This window comes from Ananas comosus, linkage group 22, assembly GCF_001540865.1.
Source record: "Ananas comosus cultivar F153 linkage group 22, ASM154086v1, whole genome shotgun sequence".
Lineage (NCBI taxonomy): Eukaryota > Viridiplantae > Streptophyta > Magnoliopsida > Poales > Bromeliaceae > Ananas > Ananas comosus.
Genome location: NC_033642.1, coordinates 1,811,924 through 1,831,711, shown reverse-complemented (window position 1 = coordinate 1,831,711; position 19,788 = coordinate 1,811,924). Strand labels below are relative to the sequence as shown.

The 19,788-nt window shown below is 36.8% G+C and overlaps 2 protein-coding genes across 2 annotated transcripts; one reads left to right on the top strand and one right to left on the bottom strand.

The window, feature by feature from the left end:
• LOC109727234 (Golgi SNAP receptor complex member 1-2) lies at positions 3,131-9,462 on the top strand. Its single transcript, XM_020257250.1, has 6 exons — positions 3,131-3,426; positions 4,620-4,816; positions 5,909-5,998; positions 6,092-6,163; positions 8,573-8,702; positions 8,789-9,462. The coding sequence occupies exons 1-6, from the start codon at positions 3,285-3,287 to the stop codon at positions 8,884-8,886; spliced, it is 729 nt and encodes a 242-aa protein (XP_020112839.1). The 5' UTR covers positions 3,131-3,284; the 3' UTR covers positions 8,887-9,462.
• On the bottom strand, positions 12,407-16,207 carry LOC109727169 (monocopper oxidase-like protein SKU5). Its single transcript, XM_020257110.1, has 9 exons — positions 15,910-16,207; positions 15,595-15,704; positions 15,137-15,407; positions 14,744-14,882; positions 13,689-14,055; positions 13,248-13,613; positions 13,066-13,144; positions 12,781-12,980; positions 12,407-12,697 (listed from the first exon to the last, which is right to left on the bottom strand). Exons 1-9 carry the CDS (start codon positions 16,090-16,092, stop codon positions 12,589-12,591), a joined length of 1,824 nt encoding a protein of 607 aa, XP_020112699.1. The 5' UTR covers positions 16,093-16,207; the 3' UTR covers positions 12,407-12,588.

The window sequence follows — 19,788 nt, the reverse complement described above, 5'->3', positions numbered from 1 at the left end:
CTCTCTCTCTCTCTCTCTCCCAAGACACTCTCCCCCCGTATCACTCTCTCTGTGTCACTCCCCCTCTCTCTCTCTCATGCTGATCTTACTCTTTCTGTCTCTGTCTCTCTCACAGATCACTCACTCTCTCTGTTATCACTCCCTTGCCTCCGGAGCTCTTGATCGGCATAGAACTCGGCGCCGACCGTGATCGCAAAATGATAATTGCATCTCTCATCATCTCCTTTGTTGTATGTAGAAATGTGCTATGTTAATATGTCATGAGTGTAATAATTTTGTATATAGTATTATATTACTTTAGAACTCTATGGCTGGCGAATGTGTTCCTTTCTATATCCATTGGGACGGAACTTTAGACGTGAACAATAATGTACCACGATATATTGGTGGCCGTAAACGATTGGTTGCTTTTCGACATGATATCTCATTTCGGGAATTTGAGATGGAAATATATAATGTTACTAACTATGACCGAGTGGAAGACCGTCTCCGCATAACGGTTTGATGTCCAATGGGAGCTAATGAATGGGAATTGGTTGACATATCAGGTGACAATGAACTAATTGGCATGTTGAGTTTTTTTTCGTTCCATGGATATCTAAAATTATTCGTGGAGAAACATGTATCGACAACACAAGATCGTCTAAGTACCGTTAATTATACGGAAATGCGTAGTAGCGATTATCAAAGGAATTACATCAATCGCGAATGAGGTCATACATCAAGGTATAAAGTAATAATCTTTATAATTGTTTTTCGTAATTCCTCAATTAGTTTAGATGTGTGAAATTAATAACTTTGTCTTGTAAGTGTTACAGAGAGTTTGGAGTCCCATGTGTGCCAATTAGCGCATAATTGCCAGCTACTATGATGGATCCGTCTCCGTTGGTTGGTCAAAATGAGCGGTAGATAATTGTATGATTTAGCTACATAAAAATTGGACCAATGCGAATAGGTAGGGAAACGCAGAGTTTCCATTTGCGATACGGAGAGATGACTATTACTTTGATAGACGTCGCTGTTATTACTGGACTTTGCGTCATGGTGGGGCTGTGATCGGAGGGGCATCATATAAGTGGCCATAGTCCTGCGGCTACATCTCGGGATGGTTCCTCAGGATATTAGGGGCGGTGAAATAAAGATAGACTGATTATACCATCATTTCTATGATATCGCCTTAGATGCACATCCCGCTATTGTTCGAGCTACAGCGAGAGCATATATACTATTTAAGATAGGATATAGTTTGTTTCCAAATCCAAGCGGGAATAGAGTGCATTTGAAATGATTGCCACTTTTAGAGAATTTTGACCTTTGCGGTGAGTTGGCATAGGATGCAGCCGCGCTAGCTTATCTCTATCGGGCATTAGAAAATGCTTGCATGAGGGGGAAGGTCGAGTGTTGTTGTTTCGGGACATTACTACATGTATATTGCCTTACTAGCACTATAAAGACACAGTATTAGAGATGCTCCCACCTTTTTGTCTAGCGGGGTTCTAGGTTTGGCGATCGAGAATCACCTTAGTCTGCTTCTATATTATTGAGCTGCATCTTCCGGATCGTGTGCTTCGACAGTTTGGTCTATTACAGCATATACCTGAAGCAGTGGTTGCCATACCCCGCATCACTTCATGAGATAGAGCAGATGAGAATTGGGCGGCATACCATACTTCATATATTCAGCGTTGGGATGATAGATTGGTGGATATAGTAGAGGTGCACCCTGAGGTAGATCCAGATCCTATACGAGCTACCACTGTTTACATGCAGTGGTATTGGAGAATCACCAGGATGTGGATATCTAGGCCAGTACAGAGGCCACCCCTCGCGTGTAAGCCACGTGGTCACGTCGAGAGAGTATTGGTACGATTTTAATATATAATATTTTTTATATTATTTTTATATATACAAGAAAGTTTCGTATAATCTTTTATGATGGTGCTTTTATTTTAGATCGATATCGTACAGAGATCGCATTATACAATTAGACGTATCCTGCCAGATATTTCAGGAGGTGGAGTATTAGATACCGTATCACACGTTGCCGATTAGATAGAAGCAGTTTTGGAAACTTTACCTACGCTTCCACACACTGTACCTCCACGACCAGCAGAATATGGTGGACTATCGACGTCAGGCCATATACCAGTTTATAGTCCACCGAGGCCATCTTCATCGATAGAGGAGCCACCTTATCATCCAGACACGGTACCAACACCAGTACCAGAGAATCCACCTCGGCCAGTTGATATTGTTTATCACAGGTGCTGATGGCAGTTGCAGTCTCTCCATACAGATCAGCCCTCCTCTTCAGCTCCTCCACGGCCAGACATACTATCGACACCTGCTATGATTGAGTACGAGATCAGACAGGTGATCGAGACGCAGGACACTCAGCCGGTTATTGAGGGTGCTGCTATCGAGCATCTCGACTAGTTGGAGGTCTTAGAGCCTTTTGATGAGTATGGTGTTGATTGTGGTCGCGAACGTAGTAGGGGACGTATAGGTAGACGTGATCGAGGGACTAGGAGGAGAACTTGACATTATATTTTTATAAATTTTAAATTACACCGAACTTTCTATATTATTGAGAAACTTGATTTAATTTTTGATATTCTGTTGTGATGATCTTGTATTGATGCTTTATTGATATTCTGTTGGATTTGTTGTTGTATTGTTGATATTGAATTTCTTGTATTGTCGTGTTGAATTTGTTATTGCGTTGTGATGTTGTATTCTGTCGTTTATTGCGCTAAAAAAATTTCCAAGTGCTGGTGTTGCTATTGAACACGGTGAATAGTTCCCCGTGTCTCGTGTATTACCCCCCGGGCCCTCTCCCTCTCCCTCTGGCTTGGACTTGCACTGCCGTGGGTATAAACAGTTTGGACACGGTGAATGGTTCACCGTGTTTAACTTATCTGATTGGCCCAAGCCCAGTCTGCATGACGCTGATATGGCGCATGCGTGGTAGGGTCAGGGCTATTTTTGCAAATATAAATTTACTGGGGCTATTTTTAAAAATAATTTTTTTCATGGGTTCATTTGCGAAAAAAAGCCCTTTTAGAAGGTTATTTTGTAAAACAGTTCTCCATTGTCAGTATAGAAGAAGAGCCCGTGTAACAACTTCCGCCGCCCCCGTCGCGGCGATCTACGACTGCGGCAAAAAATCAAACACAAAATAAGCAAAAAATCTCCTCCCCACGCCATTATCAGAAGCTTGAGGAGGAGGAGGAGGAGGAGGAAGAAGAAGAAGCAGCAGCGCGTGGGGAAGGGGGAGTGGTGTTATGGAGGAGCTGAGGCTGAGCCCGGAGCTTCAAGAATCGGGGTGGGAGGAGCTGCGGCGGGAGGCGAGGAAGATCGAGGGCGATCTCGACGTCAAGCTCTCCTCCTACGCTCGCCTCGCCTCCCGATCCTCCACCTCCTCCGGTACGATCTCCTCCTCGATCTCCACTTTTTGTTTTTTAATTTTTTTTTGTTTATTTTCGTAATTTTTCTCCTTGTAGATCCGTGATCTCTCTTTTGAATTGGCCGTTTCTAGTTTGGTTTGATCGATTTCATTCGTTGTTCATTTGAGAATTCTCTTATTCGTTATATCTCTTTGATTTGATCAATAATCATGTAGTATTTGAAAGATGAGGAAGTGTGATCAAGTGCCATTTTTCCGGAATAAGATAAATATTTGGTTGGTGTAATATGTTATCCTGCCAAATAATGGATCTCCAGGCCTGTTTCAGGGAGCAAAATCAGATCCTTATTAGACATTTTCATACTGAATAAGTTATTATTATATATCGACTAAGATTAGCAAATGCTAGTAAGACTTACAAATACAATTAGAAATTCGATCCGTTGGATGTGCAACAATTACATTTACATCTATCTCGTTTGGCGGTAAATAGTCGGAAGCTGCAGTTGCAGATCATGTCATTTATATGGGATGGTGAGATTAACCCCAGCATAGAGAAATTCTCTCTTTTTTTCTTTTCGAAGAGATTAGCAGGTCGATTAGATAAGATCGCCCTGTTGTACATAACTCTTTATTACTACTGTATTTCCAACTACATTCGAATTAGGCTTCGATCAAGACGCACCAGTTTGGGCCTTTGGTAGGTTTGCTTGCGACTACGCTTTTAATTTGTCTCGAGACGTAGAAAACCAAACAACTGCCATACTAGCAGGCGTGCATAATGGTAAGATGGGTCTCACGTAAAATGTATATCGCTGCTGATAAAAATAATAATTATGACTAAAGATGCAGCGTGTGAAAGGAGGCCATGATGGTAACTATTCGTATGACATCTGTGTCATAAATCTGCTTAGTCTGTATTAAACTTTGTCCCTCCGCTCTATGTTTCTTTTCATTGGTATTCGTTTCTAAAAGGGCCCTTTATTGACATTGCTTATGAAATGGTTTCGTAGTTTTGGATAAATATTTGTTTTTAATAATATTGTTTCTGCTATAACTGTGATTACTAGCACAAAAGTACATCGCTATTCGCCTTGTTGCAGCGTAATACTTGCAAATTAAACGTCAAATAGTGTTTATAGTACTCTCTCTATTATATGTCTAAGATGAATCATATTATCTTCCTATTTGTAATCTATACGTAGTGTACCAGGTTTCGTGGACAGTGGATCGCCGACAGTAGGATCCAGTAGGTCGTGGAAGTCTATGGAGATGGAAATACAGTCTTTACTTGAGAAGCTATTAGACGTCAATGATGCTATGAGCCGTTGTGCAGCATCAGCAACGCCTACCACCTCTGTGACACAAAAGCTCGCGAGGCATAGAGACATACTACATGAATTTGCACAGGTATGTGCTTTTGCTCCTCAATATGTTCTTAACTGTCAGATTTACTTATTCCAAAAAGTCTAATAATGAACTAATCTTATACTATCTTTTTTCATAATTAGGGTTGTGGTGTTGCTATTCAAGTTTATGAATTGTCTTAGTTGTGGCATGCAAACTGACATATATTAGCCACGTTTGACATGGATATTGTCACCGATCCATGGCAATTGCTTATGATACGACAACGCAATTGAATGCTGAACATATTTCATGTGATGCTGCCGTATCATCACTGTGATTGTATGGTACTATATAAATATCAAGTCAGTCATGTCACGATGCTTATTCCTTCACTGGCAAGAGATCTACCTTTTCTTTAGTGACAAACAGTGTACGCATATTTGCTAAATAGTCACCTATGTTTCACGAACGCAGCTATAAGCCTTGCGCGTCCGTGTCAGACAGATGCCTGTCTGTGTCGAACTCGTGTCCAACGCGGATGCGCCATGGATGCAAGTTCGACGCACGTCCATGGCGCATCCCATAATGCATATATAATGTAAGATGATAAATATTTTGGCTTTCTGATGAATGCATAAATACTCTTTTTGGAAGATAGAAACAAATTATGCATGGTGGAGAATTTATTTTCTTTAAATATATGAACTATCAATGAGAATGTTATTAAGTTTCATTCGTGTGAGAAATATAAGAATATTTTAGCAAACTTAATATTTTATATATAATAAATATATTGTTATATTAATAATATTATATTTTATTAGCGGTGTTCATGCCGTGCCCATTTCCTAATTTTTTTTTTTTTTTAACTATGGAGTCGCTGTGTTCAAGTTGTGTGCGACTGTTTTCTCTTTTTTTTCTGAGTGAGAACAGGGAGCTAGGCCAAGGTGCGTTATGACCCAAATTCCCTCCACTTGGAACTCAGAACTTAACCATTGGGATGCCAATGGTTTGGTGACAGATTTTTTTTTTTTTATTTTTTTTNTTTTTTTTTTTTTTATTTTTTATATATATATATATATATCCTTATGTTACGTCTTAGCTGCATCTTATGATTCTTATCAAAATCATTTCATAATTTTATACTCTTAGGAGTTTAAACGAACAAAGGGAAACATGAACTCAATGAGGGAGCATGCAGAGCTTCTTAGTTCTTTTCGAGATGATATCAGCGAATCCAAGGTAAGTGTTATGAAAATAGTCGGTAAGATTTTTTAATGTAGCATTCGAAAATTTTGGCTAGTTGATTGTTATGTCGTTCTTAAAATCCTACAGGCATCTGGAAGCAAGTCATTAGGGGTTCATTTGTTAAGAGAGAGGGCTGCAATTCATGGAAGCATAAATCAAGTAAGAATAAACTAACATGAGCAGATTTCAGCTGACATTTTAAACAAAGTTCTTTTTACTGTATTGTATTTTTCAATCCCCAATACTAATTAATAATTGATTATTTAGTCATTTTCAGCGCGATAGACTTTTTTTTCTTTTTCCTATCCTACACTTATCTAATGAATTTGAATGCATTCTGATGGTTGTGCCAATTCACATGAAGGTGTCTTCTGAATTAATTCTTAAGATGAAACTAAGAAGCTCATTCTCTTGGTAAATCTTAACCACTGTAGTGCTATTTCTCGTTTTCATATCAGCATCTCTGGTCTAAGCTCTCCCTAACTGATAACTATTACTTACCAGATTCTTTTAGTTATGGCTAATGACATTACAGTTGAATGTGGGTCCGATAGATTTTCCTGTTTTTTTACATATTCACTAAGTTTCGAGCCATTGACGATCTCTTGTTCGACCTAACTGTACATAAGGTGGTAATGTGTTGTTTGTTTTTGATTGGTTTCTGGCATTAATCTACTTTGGGCAACACCTGTCTTGATAGTCTTCTTCAGGTCAGGCCTAATGTGATGACTCCAAATTTCTGCTACATTATTTCATACAGCTACAACTCAACTAATATTAAATGTTTAATTTCAAATGATGAACAATGTCTAGAAGCAACATACTGATATTGATGGTGATACGCAAATTACCAAAAGGGCAGCCTCCCTTTATGCTTAACCTGATAAATTAGAACATTGGTTAGTTTAGATACATATCTGGGTGATTAGCCTTAAGCTGAGATGAGATGGATACAATGATATGGAAAATGGACAATTAATGGAACATTTCTTTTTACAAATAGCTTTATATGATGCATTGATGCCATTGTCATTATCATCATGCAATATTTTCCCCAATAATGAAGGATGTGGTGGTAGGCAAATTTATATTCGTAATGGAATATGATCAGAAAAGTAGTCTTGAAGTGAAAAGAGAACAGTTGTACCTACCTTATCATATAATAGTACACGCTCTTAGGAGTCCAAAACCCAAAGTATCAAGACGCAGGAAAACAGTTGAAAGGCCATGTGTGTTTCTTTACAAGTGCATTGTAGTTTCGGAGCTTTAGAAGCTTTGGAGCACTTTTTGGACACAGAAAGTGATGATGTAAACTCTAGTGATGCCAGGCGAGTTAGAAACTATTGAAAGTTACAGAACCATCTGATCCCAATGATGAAAAAACTTGGCCAAACCTATAGAAGAGTCTTTCTCAACTTTTTTGTTCTCATTAGACAGAAGGCGAAGATAGAAGGTTTACAAGGGTTGTCATTACAGACCCTCTTCCAACTTATGGACTTGGTTTTATTTAGTCAGATTTAGATAAAGGACAGTGTGGTGGATTTCATTGAGGAAAGAATCCCTCTAAGGGAAGTCGTTTTTTGCATTTTATCTGTAAAAATACTAACGGGATTCTGAACCTGGCAATAGTGCAAATTGTAGTTTTTATCAGGGTTTGATGAAATAATGTTCTCTCAATGAGCAGTCTCCTCCACTTTTTTCAATAGTAATAATAGGTTCTTTTTCAGAACGCAGCTATCCTCCTATTAATGGGACAAAGCCCTTTGTCCTATCAAATCTTTTCCAATGATCATGAATCCGAGTCGGCGATCGGCACTGTCAAATATGATCTAAGGCATTTAAAGTGTCTAAATTGAATTTCACAGTTTTTAAAATTCATTCTCTAGTGCATTTAACAGACCACAAAATGAATGTTTAAAAACAAACAATGTTGGAAAAATAGAGGTTAGAGCTTCTCAATGCAAGATCGGGGATGTTAAACATGATTAAGATAGTGAAAAGAACTTTCTATAAAAAATTCAATCTATTTGGATCGTTTTATACCGTTAAGAGAGTAAATGGCTTACGTAGGCCATAAAACATGATTAAGATAGTGAAAAGAACTTTCTATTAAAAATTCAATTGATTTGGATTATTTTACACTGCTAAATTAGCAAATGGCTTACATAGGCCATAACAAATTGTCGAATTTGAGGCCTTTCGATTATGACATAAGTGAGTTTCAAAAATCACCATATTCGGTTTCTAGGTACTTAAAATGCTCTAAATCAAGTTCAAGGCAGCTGATTTCTGCAATTATCGCAAGAATGTGATTGTTCAAGAGGTGTCCGTACGTTGATCTGTAAAAATTGTATTGGTATTATTCGAATTCATCTCCTTTTTACATCTTTTGACATATCACAGTGCGAGTAGAAATATATCTTACTTCTATTAAATTCTTTGAACTTCTTGCATTTCAGATGATCTTGAGAACAATATTTGCATTTCAGATGATCCTGAGAACAATATTATGTCATTCATCTTACTATATGCATAACAATGTGAACATTCTTACATTATTCCACCCAGATTGACGAAGTAATAGGCCAAGCTCAAGCCACAAGATCAGTTCTGGGCACGCAGCGGGCGTTGTTCGGAGATGTCCAAGGAAAAGTCAAGCAGTTGGGCGAAAAATTCCCTGTAATTCGAGGCCTTCTTGGTATATATATGCATTTCCTGTGTTACTACATATCTTTCCTCGACATTACTTGCGAGTTCTTAGTGCTTCTTCCGTGCATCTTTTAGGTGCCATTAAGAGGAAGCGCTCGAAGGACACGCTAATCCTCTCTGCAGTAATAGCGGCGTGCACTTTGTTTCTAATTATATATTGGCTTTCGAAATGATGGATTACTCTGAAATGGACCGACGAAGATGAACTGCGCCACATCTCATGGTTTCTCTCTCTTTATAGTAATAGTGAGGACACCGCATGCCAGGGGCACGAGGCCTTGTTTGGGAATGCGTGCTGTGCTGTTAAACACAACAACTTTGATGCTTCTGAGCTCCGAGAACTTCGAGAGTACTTTAGATTTCTGCTTCTCTGAGAATATGAAATGGCGGGCCGTATGCTTCTCCGGTGGAATTCTGCACTACTGTGATATCACTGGAGGTGCGAGCTCCAAAACTCTTTGAATTTTTCCCCCCCTCTTTTTTTACTTTTTTATTAGATATAAAGCATCAAAGTAGTTGTGTTTGTCGAATGCATTTCGAAACTGCGCTTAGTGGGATGTGTGGAACAACAGTTGATTATTTGATAAGTGACCGAGTTACATCGGAAAAGTTTTAGTCATGTGATCTTGTTAAGAAAAAGAAAAAGGAGATACCAGTAGTTTTTGATCTATGTACAGTTCTGGTGAAATTTTACTTCATGAGTACTTTGGAAATTTATCTCTACTGCAAAATCCTGTATATCGTTTCAATATCATGATGATACATTATGTGATGGCATTGTTATGTTTCAAAAGTAACTATTCCCACATAATTTATTCTGTTGTATATCTTTTTCCTAAAATCATCATGATTCCAATTAAAATATTATCTTTTTTTGTTAATTTAAAATAGTTATTCAAAATAAAAATTTATGAAGAACAATTGGCATGTTACAATATAAAAAAGATCTTTAAAGAGGGAGTTGAGAATGTTGGTGCATCTTACACAGGAAAGACATTTACTTATTATCAGGTATTTGATAGATATTTTATTATTATATAAAAAATAATTTTTTACTATCATGCATTGCAAGTGCAGCTATTCTTCTTTGGTGCGGAACGCCGAGTCTTGTGATAGTAGCAATCCTTTGCACAATGATTAGTCTTTCTGCAAACAATGCAGCCCGCATTATCACTACTCCCTTTAGGGGTGAAAGCGGATTGGATATGATCGAATATTTAACGAAACTGTATTTGCATCCATATTTATTTTCTGGATATGGATTTGGATACGGATATGCGTCAGATTCTAAATTTTTTATTACCATATCTGCTAAGAATGGATTCGGATATGATCGAGATTTTTTCAAATTCGAATATGGATCGAATACATTCGGTTAGTAATATATATTAATATACAAATACACAAAAAATTACTCTATTTTCTTATCTTATTTCTGAACTATACTTCATATATAAAATATATAATTTTAAAATATAACTTATTATAAAATAAATGAATAACACAAAAAATCACCTTATTTTTTCGCACCATGTATCAATCATCGCTCCGAACTTTGATCGGCAATGAATTAGAAAAATAGACAAGAGAGATAGACTCTCGAGGAAAGGGATTTCGGCGGGCCGGATAGGCAAAATTGGGTCAGGCGGATTCAAAAATATAAAAAATATAAAAATAATAATACTAGAAGTTCGGATATTCACATTCATATTCATTTTTTTTCGAATATCTGAAAAAATTTAACTCTTTAAAACCATATTCGTATCCAATCAGATCCGGATATTTTCTATCTGGATCTGAACATTATTGAATATGGATATGGATACTTTCGGGTAATATCTGATCCATTTTCACCCCTAACGCCCTTTCGCTTTTAGGGCATGTTTGGTTCATGATTGGAATAGGAATGAGAAATGGAATTGGATTGCTTTGGAATGGAAAATGGAATGACGAATCATCTAAAAATGTTTGGTTCATTATTGGAATGGAAATCGGAATGAAAATTTAAAATTTTTGAGAGAGGGTTTTGATTAAAAGAGAGGAAAGTGACGAAAGGAGAAGAGGTAGATGTTGGTGAAAGAGGATTTTGAATAGTTTACTTTGGAATGAACCAATCCGGAATTCAAAGCCGGATTGGATCATAAATGAATTTGGCCATTCTCATTCCGGAGTGGAATGGGAATCGGAATCCGATTCATATAAAACAAACAGCAACTATCGAAATCAATGAATTCCATTCCGATTCCATAGTTTAAGATAGGTGAACCAAACATGCCCTTAGTTTCTTAGGATCTAGGTTAGACTTTCTACGACGGAAATGTTTTCTCTCAAAATTTTTATAGGGTAGAAGGTTTCTACCCTTAAACTAAGGATTCTCTGTTAGGTTGGCTTGTGTTGATAGCTCATTAGGTTTGCTATCCCTAGCCCTGTTTCTCTCTCTTCTATCCCAACAGGCCTTAGGACATACTTCAGGGTCAACACTCCTTGATTGTGGTTGAGTTCATTGGCGTGGTTGGACCAAGAACAAGGTAGCTCACCTATAATGGTGGCTACTAAAAAGCTCTTATCTAGATCATGAAGTTCGTCAGTAATAAATTTATTATCCATCTGTAACCATCCACTTCTTAGGGGTCAACCAATCCTGACACACTTAATCCTCATAATTTTTTGAACCTAACTATTGCCTAAAATGGTATAGCCAGATTCGAGGTTTCGTCCTATTAGATTTTATATATAGAATTATTTCAACACCACTAAGATTATTCCAACTCCTAGTGGTGTTATAGTATCCATTTAAACTTAATTACATTAGAAGCTTGGTATCTCCCTTTCCCTTTTTTTTAGTAGAAATATATTTTGAAATTACGAAAATATATTCCCCTTTAAAGTACATTGTTTTATTGTAGTTTGTTTGATTTTTCAAACCAGGAATAAAAATGCCCAAATGAGCTGAATTATCCTATTTAACAAGAGTTCAATAGAAATATTAACCATTGATTAATGATAATTAAATAGTTAAAGATGTTAACCGCAAAATACCGTGGAATCAAAGATTAACATATGAGATAAACTTTACTTATATTTAACATATATTTATCTGAGTGGTGTTAATATATAATGTGGTACAACAACATGCATCAAACAAAATAAAATAAAAGATGGAAAATGCAAAATCCCCCCTTGCATTTTCCCTCATGCCTGAAGTACCCCCATGCACAAAATCTTATTTCCATAAGAACCCTGCATTTTGCCGCTATTTCAAACATGTCCAAAAATTTAAGGATAACCATCGAATTCAAATGCAAAACCTCATCATTTTGTTATATTAGTTCCGTAAGCTACAGCTTATGTAATTTTTCTAAACTTTTAAATAAACTTTGGTCCTCAAACTTTAATTTGTCACAGTTTGTGACTCGAACTGATCTATAAATTATCGCATCTTAGTTTCACATCCCAATTTAGTTTACTTATTGTTTATGTGTTGCGATTGATGACGCGACAATAACTAAGACGCTGTATTAATTCCATGCCAACGCCACGTCAACATTTCGCTAACAAATCGAGTTGTGGAATTCGATAGCAACAGACAGAAATCACAACAAATTAAAATTTGATGACCAAAAGTGTTATTTAATCTACTCAAGAATTTCTTTGCTAGGAATCAGCAAACATTTCCACAACCAAAACTCAAAGAGGAAACACATGACTAAAGTTAATCACTTTGATAAGAATAAGATTAGAACATCAAGAACCCTAGAACAATCTCTTTACTCAATCATGTCATGTTCCTATAATTTGAAAGAGAACAAAATAAAATAAAAAAAAGAAAAAAGAAAAGAGTTCCCAAATTTTGTGTCATTTAATCAATGTATAAATTATGGGACAAAGCACAATGTGAGCAGCAGCAGTATCAGTAGCAGTAGCTTGCCTTTTCCTGGCACAGTTGCAGAAGATTTTTGCTGATCCCCATGAGGTACTTGAGCCCTAAAAGATATTCAAATTTTGAATCAAAAACAAATCCTAAGATCAAAAATTTGTCATTTACATAAAATCTATATGCAACATACTTTTGTTTGTCTTTGAGGAGTCCACAAAAGAGAGCATTATCCGGGATTGGCAACTCGGTCTTGTTGTAACCTGCTGGGTCCGCGACCCGCAGATACGTCTCCTGGCCCAGATACCACGAGTCGAGATTCTCCGCGCGCAAGTTCCAGATACCCACATTGTCTAGCGAGACCAATACCGCGGTCCATGCTCCTGGAAAAACCTAACATCGATAACACGAAATAATCGATCAGCGATTGTAGTGAATTCGTAAACAGCAGAAAAGAGAAGATCTCAAAGGAAAAGACCTGCACTGTCGAGCGAGAAACAGCGTCATATTTGTTATACGAATTCCTGCTGTTCTCGGTCCATTCCTCGTAATCCATCCTAGAAATCGAGCATACTTTTATCGTCAGAAAAAGTGCGAAAAGGGGATCGAAACGAACAAATCCATGATATTAGAAAGCAAAGGACTAAACATTTCGCATACCCGACGACAAAAGATGAGTATCCATCCAAGTGGTAGCTCTGCATTACAGTGTCATTGTTCTGAAACACAATCTCAATGAAGCCCTTGTATGATGCATTAATCACAGATGCGCAGATACTGGGCGGCGAATTAGTGGGCTTATTGGGGAAATCAAATGTGTACACCCCCTTCTTGTTGTATAAATCCGCGAGGCGCAATGGCGTATCTGGCGGAGAATACGAAATTCCGTTTAGTGTGGCTCGACGTTTTCCGCTGACGAGTCGAGGCGGCTCGTTTCTCAGCTGATACATTTGAGTCACATTGATTGAGCCATATTTGAATGATCCTTGAGGATTAGGTCGCGCCGCGCCCGCACTCACATTCATCCTGGAATGTTACAAACAGAAATAGTTAAAGAGTGATGTGAACCGAAACGAGAACACAATAATAATGAAAACAAACCTGATCGATTTTGCCTGGTTCATCGAATATGACTTGTAGTAGAAATCGTTAGGAGGATCGGGAAGAGGGCCCGATGCTTCGCCTTTGGAATTCGAGTAGTGTAAAACGGCAACACCAGTGACTCGGTTCCAGAGCGATTCGTTCACGAACCTCGCGCTCGCCACGACGTAGTAGTCGCTGCTCGCGTTCTGATCCATGGTGACTAGGAAAGAGCACGACTGCCCGACGTGGATATCTAGGTTGGTGTAGTTCTGCTGCACGGTGTACGTCCCTTCGGCCTCGACGAGAAGCAAGTTGTGGTCTTGAATCCGGAAGTTCAGGCTGGTGGAGACGCCTACGTTGTGGACACGAATGCGGTACGTTTTTCCTGGTTTTGAGGAGCGAAAATTCTCAGATTATCATAAAATACGAAACAACGAGAGAAAAATACAGAAGAGAAAGAAAAAAAGATCACAACAGGAAACTATTCTTTTACTCATTCAGATTCAAAATGGAGGAGACAAGTGCGGAGAAACCGACAGAAACACGACAGTAAATTACAGAGAGGGAAAGAGAGGAGACCGACAGAAACACTGAAAGAAACACCGACAGAAACCGACAGAAACAGTATTTTCGCTATTTTCACTCATTCGTATTCTTTGATTTTCATTTCAATAATGCTGTTCTCTTCTCTCGAAGTCGCGCAAATGTAAAGCCGTATCGTATTTTGTTTACAAGAGATAATATGTGCCGAAAATAACCAACATCTCTGGAAACTTTCTCCATTCACTTCATACTAAATAGCAGAATATCTATACTATCCCGCCAGTGTTATTCAGTGTGAATAATAAGAAAACTTATTGCATTTGGTTCAAGAAAAATTGTAACATCATTATCGACAAATAAGCTTTAAATCGCAGAAATAACTATAGTTGATATAATGTTACACCAAATGAGAACAAATTAAACAAAAAAAACAACCCAAAACAGAGTTTATAATATATATGAAAGAAACAATAAGAAGTTTCCGCAAAAGCAAAAATGAATTTGCCGAGGAATTCTCATAAATTTTTTACCTGGCTCGACATTTATAGTCTCGTATTCGATACCGTCGGGGACGAGCGTTGTATTATACCGATACGGCCCCTTTCCATTGATCAATACCCCATTGGGCATCCCAAGATCCTCCCCTTGATCAAGCATCTTCCTCAACTCCTACAACAACAGAAACACAGATCAAAATAGGACATTTCGCAATCTTCCAACTACATATCGAAACTCACAAATAGAATAATTCAGTTGAAATCAGTTCCATTGAAGCCATTTTGGGGGATCAGGCCTCAGGCCATAGGAATTGGATAGAAATTATTTGATTTACAGCAGAATGAGACTAACTGACGGGCAGAAATCGGAACTCGAATTCTCGCCAATTCTAGAATTTGAGGCAGCTGCTGCTGCCGCCGCCATACCGAGTGGTTCTTGCTGTACCAATCGCCGATAAAGAGGGTGAAGTCGCCGTCGGGCTTGCCGAATGGCACGGGGATCACATCCCGATTGTTGACAGTAATGCCGCCGAACCCTCCGGCGGCGCGTTGGAGTCCAAGGGACGGAAAGTAGAAGAAGCTCCCGATCTGATCCTTCACCTGGAACTGGTAAGTCCAGTTCCATCCCGACGGTATCGCGCAGTTCGTCCCCAGCACGCCGTCCTGCCAGCAGCTTTTCCGCTGCTGAATTCCGTCCCTACCACCACACCGCCAGAACCGTCAGTCAATCACTGCACGATTTGAATCGGAATCGAGTGGCAAAACATGAAAAAGAAAATTCGAATTTCGACAACTGTCGCTGCTGCTGCAGACGCTTCGGCGGCTTCTGCTGATCATTATTATTATTATTATTATTATTATTATTATTAATTATTTGTTATTACCAAGTGAGGAGAAGGGGCTCATCCAAGTTGTTGAGGACATTCACTACAACATTCCAGTTGGTGGTGATGTTCATAACTGGGCCCGGGAACTGCTTGTTGATTGTTATGACCTACACCCAAAAAAAAAAAAAAGAATAAAAAAAACCATTTTAATATCCGGCGTGAGTTCCGAGAACTCGTGTTTCTGATTCAATCAATCGATCAATCAATTACGAATATAAGCGTTAGTCAAATCAATCATCATGCAAAGACTTACAATTTTCCGTACAAAAAATATATGGGAAAATAAATATTGTTGATAGTGATCATCGTCACCTGCTGCGGAACCCCGAGAGGGGCGGCGGTGGCGTAGGAGACGTCCCAATCGAAGTACGCGAAGGGGTCGCCGGCGATGACGACGGTGCACATCATCGCCGCTGCAAACATCGTCGCCGCCGCCGCCGCCGCCGCCGCCGCCGCCGCCGCCGCCGCCGCCGCCATTGCCATTACCATTACCATTACTGCTTCTTATCGACCTTCTTGATCGAATGCAATTACGATGACAAAACAAAAACTGCAGTGCAGTACTTGTTCACTTCTCTCTCTTCTTTCTCTCTCTACTCACGTAGAGTGCAAGAGAAGTGTCAGAAGCGTTAGAAAAAAAAAGAAAAAAAAAAAAAAAGTACATGAACCAACAATGGAGAAAAAGGACAAAATTACTCTCTCATCTATCTCTCTCTCTCTCTTGGGATTCTAGGTTTGTATACCATTCCAAGTAGTAAATAGTTTTTTTTTTTTTTTTTTTGTGGGAGGATGTTGGACTTTTAAAAGAGAAAGGAGATAATAATTATGATATATATATATTATATATTCATATATACTATATTATATATATAGTGATAGTGATCGAAAATAAATAATAAATAAATAAATATTTATGGAGAGAAACTAAAAAAGGAAAATTTGAAAACAGAAATTATTCTTCGTGATCCGATTCTAGATTTAGTAATTATCTGAATCAACCACCGATATTTTCTCATTTTTTAGAAAAAAAATTAATTTAATACGCTTTTATATTTCTTATATTTTAATACTTTTTTTAGAAGAAATTAATTTAATTTGCTTTTATATTTTTTATATTTTAATCTTTAATTGTTATCCTTTTATTGTTATTATTATTATTATTATTATTATTATTATTTTTCGCGGGAGGGGTGGGGCCCACTAAAAAATCAGGCGCGCCGAGGTGAGTGGGGCGGGCACACGTGGCGGCGTCCCATACGGCCTCTGGAACGCGGCGAAATTACCGCGTGGAACGTGCTTCGTGCGTCGGGAGAAAATTATTGCGTGCACCCGGTGCACCCTACACCCTTCACCGTATTCTTTTTATTTTTTATTTTTTTGGAAAAAATCTTTAGTAGAGTGTAATCGGTACACGACTACACATCCATGAGATTTTATCCAAATTCAAACTCGAACGAGTCCGGTTTAATCAATGCTACACGAAAATAATTTTGAATGCGGATGTGTTTATTTTGCCGAGACTGAAAAGAAGTGAAATGATTTTCGAAACAAACTTTTCGCTTATACCTTCCGCTCTCGTATTATTTATTTCTACGAAACAAACAATAGAGTAGAACTATAAAATCTTCACTTCTGTCGCTACTCGCTACATAGATAAACAACAAAAAAAAAAAAATTTTACCAAACTCTAATTCATTCAAAAGTTTACTTCAATTTAAACTTTACCTTCAGTAAAACAAGCAGACTACATGAATAAAAGAATTCGATGTATTCAAAGTTTTGTCAATATCCAAACAAATTGGTTGTAACCGCATGTTGTGAGAGTATGAAAAATAGTTTTTACAACTTTTGAAATATCTATATATATTAAAAATTATAAATTTTAAGGATTAAATTTTAATACAAATTGAGTAGTTTTTTTTTTTTTTGGGTAAAAATGTATGGAACTTATCTGAAGCATAGATCTAATCTTTCAATCTGTATAATTTAAATCAATCAATGATACTTTGACTTTAAAATTTAAATATATCGTTTATTTTTACAGATTTAATTAATATACTTAATACAATTCTCGTAAATATAAATTTATTAAAATAAATAATTAACTTTAACTTTGAAGTCAAAGTATCATTGCTGACTTAGGCTTCGTTTGGTATTGCGGGGAGATTGCGTTACGTACGGTAAGAAAGTACGTTGGAAAAATATTCTGTTTGTTTCCGTACGTAATATTGCGTTCCGCATATCGCGATGAGTCGGTTACGATATATTTTCTGCGGTCTCACTGGAGAACGCAGAAGCATATCTCTATATGCTTTTTCCTCAACTCTATTTTATCTAATAGTATTAGATAGACCTCAATACCAAACTAAGCCTTAAATCAATAATACTTTAATTCAAATCAAATAAATTAAAAGATTAAATTATAAAATTAAAATTTTAAAAAAATTGAATAATGAAATTCTAATATATAGTTCATAGTTCAGGTATAAGTTTCATAAATTTTTAATTTTTTTTTTATACTGATGTATTTTCCATTATGGTGTTTTCCATGTTTATCAAATTAAATTTTACTCACATTACATCTATATCTATATTTATTTATATAGATACATAAAAATCTGATGTGGTGTTTTGAATTAAGTTGATTTGGGCGAAGGGGGTTTGGGTGAGACCATTTTTTTTTTTAACTTCTAAGGAGGGTGAGATGGGCCACTTTTTATTTCTAACTCAATTCAGTTTATATCAATATCTTTTTTATTTTTTATTATACAACTTATTTTTAAGTTATCAATATTATAATAAAATAAAAATTTATAGTTAATACATGCAATCTTAATCATATAAAAAAGCTAGAGTAAAAAATTACATAATTTAAAATTTTATAATAAAATTTTAAAAATATATTTTATAAAATTCACTTTAACACTCGATAAAGGGAACATTTTTTGATTTATTTGCTTTCGCGAAATTGATCCGCCGTAACGTGCGGGTGCCTTCACAAGTTGATAATCAATAACTAAATTCCATGCATGCATTTAGAATGCTGTAATTGACATATATTGAGTTAGATTTTATTATTTAAGATATATTATAAATCATCAAATATTGAGTTCGATACATAGAATTTTAGCGATATACTGTTTAAAGAGGCAAGGGATGCAAACAGGGTGGATCGAGGAGCAGGGATCTCTTTCAATTTTCTTAGCAGGACAGAAGTGGATCTTCGGCAGATTCTTGACAGATTGGAATGGATTAGAAAAATGTAGAGATCTTTTACCTTCCGCTCTGTTTTCTTAACAGATTAGAATGGATTCGAGATGAAATATATATATATATATATATNTTTTTTTTCTGTATTTGTAGTCATCACTTACTACTTCATTTACGACGAATCAAGATAGGAGCTCCACCAACCGAGATCCATTTACATTCCTGGCGGAGTCTTTCTCATCATAGTTATTTCACAAATACACATTCTCACTTTTTTAGGATAACATCTGGTGCTAATAAATGCTGCTCAGATTACCTGGAAGTAAAAAATATATAATTAAAAACACAAAATTCTTCTGCAATTATTCAAATTTTTACCAAATTTATTGAGCAGGAAGTAAAAACATAGTAGATAATTTATTAATTTGCTATTGATTAATATAAAAGATAATTAGATTAGTTTATAAACTCACGAGTTCTTCTTAAGTCAAAAAGATGTCACTTGTAGCTAGGGGTGGAAACCAGCCGAGCTTGAACGAGCTTATCTCAGCTCAAATTTGACTTTAAATTAATTTCGAGTCTAAATTTAGGCGCAAGCTCGGCTTGAAATTAATTTAAGCCGAGTTTGAGCCTAACTCCGAGTTGAACGAGCTCGAGTCCTCAATGAGCCACGTGTAATTCTTGATATCATGCAATTTATAATTTAATTTTTATAAAATATTATCTGGAATTTGATATAAAAATATGTCTAATAGTTCAATAGACAAAATAAATGCATAAGATACAGTACTATAATATTAAGAAAAATTATTTAGGAAAAACGACTCTGTGAGCAAGTGAAAGAGAGGAAGAGAGAGTAATTAGAGTAGGATTTTGCTGGTTTGGTCTCGTAGGCCAGCTAATATGCCTAATAACTTAAGCCTAAATCAAGCGACCCCAGTTACACTTAAGCTCGACTCGAAATATATTTCGAGTTTTTTT

Coding starts and splice junctions, on each gene's coding strand:
- LOC109727169 (XM_020257110.1), bottom strand. CDS start 16,092: ATGGTAATGGTAATGGCAATGGCGGCGGCGGCGGCGGCGGCGGCGGCG. Junction 13,614..13,688: donor AACCAGGCAAAATCGATCAG/GTTTGTTTTCAT, acceptor GTAACATTCCAG/GATGAATGTGAGTGCGGGCG. Junction 12,698..12,780: donor CTCCTCAAAGACAAACAAAA/GTATGTTGCATA, acceptor AATATCTTTTAG/GGCTCAAGTACCTCATGGGG.
- LOC109727234 (XM_020257250.1), top strand. CDS start 3,285: ATGGAGGAGCTGAGGCTGAGCCCGGAGCTTCAAGAATCGGGGTGGGAG. Junction 3,427..4,619: donor CCGATCCTCCACCTCCTCCG/GTACGATCTCCT, acceptor GTAGTGTACCAG/GTTTCGTGGACAGTGGATCG. Junction 6,164..8,572: donor TTCATGGAAGCATAAATCAA/GTAAGAATAAAC, acceptor TATTCCACCCAG/ATTGACGAAGTAATAGGCCA.